The 7,540-nt window shown below is 35.1% G+C and overlaps 2 protein-coding genes across 2 annotated transcripts in view; one reads left to right on the top strand and one right to left on the bottom strand.

Moving 5' to 3' along the window:
- The window catches only part of LOC114049397 (transport and Golgi organization protein 1 homolog), a 71,275-nt gene extending 68,248 nt beyond the window's left edge, over positions 1-3,027 (top strand). Inside the window, exon 32 of the mRNA XM_027870680.1 lies at positions 588-3,027. Coding sequence (XP_027726481.1) covers positions 588-910 — 323 coding nt within the window. The 3' untranslated portion in view covers positions 911-3,027. The remainder of the gene's footprint in view (positions 1-587) is intronic.
- Positions 3,028-3,734: 707 nt separating this feature from the next.
- The window catches only part of LOC114049806 (axin interactor, dorsalization-associated protein), a 51,229-nt gene continuing 47,423 nt past the window's right edge, over positions 3,735-7,540 (bottom strand). The window contains exon 10 of the mRNA XM_027871215.1: positions 3,735-7,350. Coding sequence (XP_027727016.1) covers positions 7,254-7,350 — 97 coding nt within the window. The 3' untranslated portion in view covers positions 3,735-7,253. The remainder of the gene's footprint in view (positions 7,351-7,540) is intronic.

Raw genomic sequence — 7,540 nt, 5'->3', positions numbered from 1 at the left:
TGATTTCCTATTAATAGTACCTTCCCTCTGTTGATTATTAATTTCCTGTTAATATCCTATTTATCTTACAGTGCCTTCCCTCTGTTGATTATTAATTTCCTATTTATCTTGTATAAAGCTTGTTAGCACGTTGTCTCCCCTGTTCTATTGTAAGCTCCTTGAGGGCAGGGACTGGCTTTTGCCTTTCTTTTTATTTCCAGGGCTTAGCACCACCTAGCACATTATAGGTGCTTTGCAATGCAAAGATGTACCTGGTTGAGTTATACATAGGCTTGCTGCCTAACCCTAGTATTTTGAAGTTGAGGCAGCTCACAATTCAGAGGAAAGGGGTTGTTACTAGGTCAAATTCTTACCTTTTATGTCTGAGGTGCTAGGGTAATAAACCCATATATATACATGAATTTACAATTCATTTCAGTAGATATTGTGGTTCTATATTGAAATGAATATTCTTATAGCCTTCAATTCAACATTTAATACTATATCTATGAATGTTATTATGCTACTCAAAGTGTAGCACAAGTTCTCATGATTAGTGTCAGATGATAACAACTTTTGCATAATTTAATTTTGTTTTTCTTTGCTAGTTCCTGTTGGTCCTCCACCTCCAAGCTTTCGGGAGTACTTACATGGCCTTCCACCAGGAGCAAGGGACCTACCTCCTGACCCTCGAGAGTATATACGTGGACACCCACCTTTTGAACCTCTAGGCCCTCCTGGCCCAAGAGAGTACCTTCCTCCTGGCCCACGATTACCGCCTCCAGCCCATGGTCCAAGGGACTACCCACCTCCACCTTTTACAAGAGACTTGACACCTTCAGGTTCTAGAGACTATGTCCCTCCTCATCCACCTCATGCCTCTCAAGGAAGCACACAGGACTATATACAGGCTCCAGAACAGAGCCCATGACTTTAGCCTTCAAACTGAAAAAATGGGACTGTTGGAACTTCATACAGGTGAAAGACTTCATTAGCTTCAAAATAAATTTTACTTTAATTTCATGATTAGCTTCATATGTAGGTTTGTTTACTTTCTATTTTTTGCAGGACATTTTTTTTCCAATTAAGCTGCCCCTGGCATCATTGTGCATTTATGAGCCAAACTATTCAACCTCTCCATAATCTGAGATGCAAAAATATATTTTTTGCCATGAATGAGGACCTTTTAAGCTGTAGCTTTTTGCAGCTCTTTAAATGTGCAATACAAAAATATACCTGTGTTTTAGTTTTATGTAATTGATGATTTCAAATGTCATAAATGTAATCAGAACATTTCCTGTGGAAATACTTTATTAAAAAAGGTTAAGCACTATCCCTACTGCCTCATTTTCCCTATTATTTTGTTAAACTGTTGTTAGTGTAGACCATTCTGCAACATACATATATATAATATAGTTATTACGAAGGGACTGTGTGGATAAACTTGATTCTTTTTAAAAAGATCTGGTCTTGAAGTCCAAGAGTATAAACAATTAATCCTAAAAAAATTTACTAATGTAGTAAATTATTCTTCCCCTTCCGGGACTCTTGGGAAGATGATTATTTTATTAGTGCTGTATAAACCATCATCCAAAGAAAAAATTTTGTTATTTCCAAGTAATTCAATTGGTTGAAATGTTGAGATTAAATTCTAGCGTTAAGATTCAATTCAATATTGTGGCCTTTTGGAAATGTGAGGGTCTAGCAGTTAAGGAATGATTTAATATAGGTTTCAAAGGTGTGGATACTTATCCCCATTTTAAGACCCACCCATCTGTGTTGCTTTTATCCGATGCTTCCTAATATTGCCTACTTCAAACAGGCTAATAACAGCCATCATTGAAGTAAGAGTATAAAAGTAATTTTGGACTTAGCTGGCAAAATTATAAAGGAAAATTCAAATTAAACTATTAAAAGTTTTATTTAAGCTGAGATAGGCTTTATCTTCTCTCCCATAATCAATATATTGCAAAAACCTCACTTGTGTTAAGATAGAATTTGATTTTAATCTAAGTGTGGAATTCATTTTCTTCCTGAACATCCCTGAATAATAAAAAAGAACACAACTGTGTATTATTGCAATTTAAATATTTCTTCCACAGTGAAGGCTGTTACATAAAGGGCATAGAAGTTGTTCTTAACATGGTTAAGACATTAAGGTGGACAAGACTTATCAATATCCTTTGAATTTATTTGTATTTCTTTTTATAAAATTGAAAATAAAGATTTCTCTGCAAACTGTCCTCTTCTTTGGTAAATACAGGGTGTTATCTTCATTTCCTTCAGCACTGCAAAGATGTGGACAAACACTTCAGGAGCAAATTATAGATAAGCAGTGCTGGCTAACTCTAGATAGCAAGCATTTGTTGGGCCTTACAGACAGACTGATAAAAATACATGCAATGATTATAAATAAATAAGTGTTCTTAAGCAACTTCCATCTGTTCAGGTTAATAAATTTCAACCTGAGATTTATTTAGATTCGAGTTAATGCAGTTAATTCTAATAAATCCTATTTAGAACATTTTTTAGAAGAATAACTGCTTAGGGAGAAGGTGGTGTTGGATAGCAGGATTTTGACTCGGGTCTTCTTTGATTCCACTGCTTGCCCTATATACAATAAGCTACATTCATTGAACAGAATACTCAAATCTGATCTTATTTTGGATGTTTCTTCCAACTATACAGATCAAAACCCATTTTATGTGATTCTTGTCCATGTCCATCATGAGTTTGCCACCTGGATGGGGTAGAATCTACCCCTAAGTTTGCCAGTAGAAGCATCAGCCATCCACTGTGTTGGACACAATTATAGATGAATGTCATTTGAGTCATAGAGTTGCATGAATAAAGTGAAAAATTTTCCAGGGTCCCTCTAGAATCCTTTCATGCTTTCCACACTTTATGCTGCAAATGGAATAACTTTTTGGACTGAAATCCATTTTTATAAAAAACATGTGTTTGTTTCTAGGGCTAGGGGGAAGAGGGAGGCCATGTTTTCTGGATGAAAAGAATTCCTCCCACAGAATAAAGACATATGCATGTAAATATCAGATTTATTTTCTTGTGTTTTGTTCATTGGAACATGGCTGAAATATAGATCTGAAAAATGACACTCTATCCAAGCAAGAAACGAGAATTTGCAATATTAACATTTCATAGGATTTAGAGCCAAAAGGGACTTAACACCTATAAGGTATGGAACAGTCCTACATGCTACAGTAATTTCAGGGGTAACCAACCCAAAGAAGCCAGTCTGTTACATGAGGCATAATAAATATAATACAAGAATAGGAACACGTCCATTCCTCCAGCATTGTTGAGGGAGTTATATTGTTACACGTGAGTGAATGAATTTTCCCAGTAACTGAAGCCCACCCACTTAGGTATCAAAACTTTATTTTTTCACTTTCTAAAATGTATCACATACTCCCTACTTTGGTAAAAGGAATACTGTACTTAAATTAACCTTTTGACAAACTGGCATCATTAGAAATATCTATCGTATTTTGTGCTATCATAGACTAATTTCTTTTAGGGGCTACTGATGGAGGTAAGGCTATTTATTACTACACTATTTCTGAATGTTATTTTTTATTTCATTTGTAACATTCACCTCTTGCTATCACTATGCCTGCTTCTAGCAGCCCATTCTATCTGCTATCAGCTTAGAAATCATATTACATATAACTTTAATAAGATGGCGTAAGGATCTTAGGGAGGTTTCCTGTGTGTAAAGTGCATTAACTTCAGTGCATAGACTGTGATGACTATTTTGGGGGCTGACTTTTTTTTTTATTCACTAGTGTAAAGCTATATTCTAGATTGATAATGTTGGTGTTAACTCATCAAAATGAGAGGCCATTAAAAAGCCCTTAGCTAACTCCTATCCTGACCATAGATTTTAAATATAGCTCAGTTTTGGCTCCCTGTGATAGTATATGGATCCCAGGGAAAATCATATTTGCTAATGATTCAATATAGCATGATGAAACTTGTAAACAGTAACAAGCATCTGTGTTACATACAGACCACCACATTAACATACAACCTTAAAACAATGCTTCAGTAAAAGAGACAGTTTGTAGGCACTTCAAAGCACACTACTTACAACACGTTATATAGGTTAAGATTTAGAATTTGTAACTGAGCTATTACAAGTCTGAAACTTAAGAGTGGAATATTTATTACTTTTGAGACCTGCCTGTTTTCTTTAAGTTCCACATCTTAAATTACATTAGCATGATTTTTTTTTTTGCCTCCAGTAAGAATGGCATATAAAAGGTGCAAAAGCTTTAGTATGGAAGAAGTGATTGTTCTTTTAACACTTGAAATTAAGGATCTGTTACACTAATGGCATTACATTATCACATTACATTTGAGAGAAATGAAAAGGGCCAAATACTTTAATCACTATTATAAGGAATAAAGTTAATTTTTTCATATCCTCCCACACACTGGTTCTCCAGCCCTTTAAAACATCAAAAGTGGAAGAATTTCTTTTTAAAGATATTCCGTTCTTCACAGTAAAGGACATGTTTTTTAACATTAGTAAAATAACAAAAAGTTTTATTACTTGATCCACAAACATAAATTTTGAATACCTATGACACCTGGACATGTAACACAATGCTGAGTCAAAAAGCTGTAAACACCAGTTGGATACAGATTCCAGTTAGGTAGATAATCACAGTAGCAAAGCTAAATCCAACCTAATCATTTACGCAGAATGAGAACTCTTTCCCTTTCCATAACTCTTTTACCCCTAAGTAATTTCTATGATATGCTCTTCAGGAAAACCCATGGTCATAGCAATGAAATTTAGAAAAACTCAAACCTGGCTTAATATGAACCAATCCACAACTGTCATAAAACTTTCAAATCACATACAACTAGCTGCACCATTTTTTCCCCAGAAAAGTCCAAGGTTGGAGTGTCACTGTAGAAATATCACAAATCATTTTTATTTTAAATCATTAGATTTCATTCAAAAAAAAGTAATTGTAACTGTATTGTACTATAGTAGTCATCCCATCCAACCATGTTTATTTGCTCACTTGCTAGTGCTACCATGTAAAATTCATTCAACTGCACAAAGCCATCTTATTTGTGAATCAGCAGCGCTTTATCTTGGAAAGACAAATGTACAGTGTAGTTACTGCTCACTACTTCAGATCAGTGAAAAAATCCATCATATAAAGCAAGACTATAAATTGCTTAGATGTGGGACACACCAAATGGTACAGAGTTTAAGTTAAGAGTTGGTGTTTCTGCAATAACAAGTGCTTACGCCAGAAAACTGAAGCACAGTCAAACTTAGCTTAAACTTCTTCAGCTGGCCTTCCTAAGGCAGACACTGGTGCTTCTAAACCACACCTGTGAAGCAGAAATGTTACTTTTTTCATATAAACTATCACTTCATTGTATGCACACTTCCTTAATCTGAAGGAAAAGAAAATGCCATTTTTACTGCATTTTCATCAATTGAAGTTATTTTAGTAATGATTTTTAGTTCTTCTTATTATTAAGATTTACCAAATACTCAGAGGCTTCATAGCACTTGTGGGAATTTTACATTATTTGAAGATAATGTGATATTTGGTAGCTCCAAATGCAAGAGCTCTTTTAAACTCAGATAATAGGAATATGAAAATTATCCCCCCCCCCCGCCATGGAATTGATCCAATCAAGATTGAGGAAAGGGAGAGAAATTTTATCAACTATTGATGGTTTATATAGTTTAAATAAACTGTCTATCCAGCATGAACAAAACTGACCTAAACAGAGCTGAAAACAGAATATTATATCCCTTAAAACAGAAGGGAATAAATTGAATATTTTGTTGGAGTTTACCTAATAAAATTGTTATGCAACTGGTAAGAATTATGTGGTACAGAAAGCAAATGAGCTGAGTGGTACGACTGATTATACAATAAAAAATAAAGCTAGTATTGACAATGCATTCACTCGGTGCTGGATTTTTTTTTTTTTACTTATTATATAAGTGCATATGAAAGTATGTGCATATACTACATATAGTCCACATAAAGCACACAACAGACCTTAAAGGAATGTATTAAATATCCCACTTATTAAGTATATGAAAGGTCTGCTTGGGTTTTATTTATGTTCCTTTATTAAGTAAAAAAATTATGTAGATATTCAAATTATAAGCTAATGACCTGCATCTTTTCATTTAGATGACTTAATACATCTTAATAGAAAATAAATGGTAATCCTAGCTATCTATCTCAGAAACAAAATTTAGAATAACTTTCCAGACTTGCATACAAATTGCTGTAAGAGGTATGCAGGTTTTTCAAGGATTCACAATCAGTTTTCAGAAAAACAGCAACAACTCCTGCAGGTATCTTTAGGGAACTGACTGAATTCAAACATTTTTGGACTAGACAGCTTAGAACCATACAAAAGGTTATTTCAACCACATCACAGCAGCTGAACACTGTCACAAAATCAAAATTATTTGGATAGTCTCTAGATACCTTGTATTTTAGAATCCCTTAGCAGAGGAAGAACTTTTGAGTAAGAAAAAATGAAACCTAGGTCACCATTCCCTTAAATACTTAAAAAGAATCCAGCTCTTCAGATAAGTTTTACCTCAAGTCATTTGGTAAATGGGCTGCTGAAATCTGGAAAACAAGCCTCCCCCCATGAGATGTGAACTATGTTCATGGTAAAGTCATGAATTCTTCTGCAGCTTCCCCGTAACTGATCACTTGGTGGTGGTGAGTGGTGAGCCATCCCTGATAGAAACTCTTTACAAGTTTACCAATTCTGGTACCTAGCAAATTTCTCTTGCATTAGATAATTACTGTAAGCAGTAAAGACCTGGAAATAAACACATGGATTCAAAGGAGTGCACTGAAGCAGGGCTGAGTTAGGGGAGTAAATCCTGCACAGGGGAGCCAGGCGTGTTCCTGCTTGCTCTGGTGTTAATTGCTGTAGTAAATAAATTTAAAACTTAACCTTTACCATGTACACAAATCACTCACAAATCAAAGACTGTTTCAAAAATCTGTGGAAAAACCTGTATGCTAAAGGAGCTCTTTATGAATGAGTGCAGTCCTCCTGGTCTCCATTGATGTCTTGGACTGTAAACATCTCTGTGGTGTGGCTGTAGAACAGATCACACTTTTCATTTATTGGCATGAGGAGGGCTGGTTTCCTAGGAGCCTACTGAAGGATCAATGTGCTACCATGACTTTGCAGTGAGGGGTTCAGATCACAGAAGTTTTAGGATATACATGCCATGGTCATTCCTTGTGCAAAGTTTGATGGAGGTGAAGATAAAGTGGTTTCTTGGTCAACAACTGCAGTTTCTTTCTTTTAAAGTCAGTGGGTTTCTTGTATCTGGAACCACAACAGAAGACATATTGTAAAGAAACTTCAGTAACTAATTTTTCAAGGTAATGAAGATTAATTTTTAGCACCTGAAAGGTACCAAAGTTTTAGGATTCTGACTCTGCTCTACAGAGAACCACATTATTTTTTAACAGGGGAGGTATCTAGACAGGTATGTAACTCAGATGCCACTACACAA

The sequence above is a fragment of the Vombatus ursinus genome, unplaced genomic scaffold (assembly GCF_900497805.2).
Source record: "Vombatus ursinus unplaced genomic scaffold, bare-nosed wombat genome assembly UNPS02014798.1, whole genome shotgun sequence".
In the NCBI taxonomy this organism is placed as follows: domain Eukaryota; kingdom Metazoa; phylum Chordata; class Mammalia; order Diprotodontia; family Vombatidae; genus Vombatus; species Vombatus ursinus.
The sequence above is the reverse complement of the archived record's forward strand: the minus strand, read 5'-3'. Positions and strand labels throughout refer to the sequence as shown.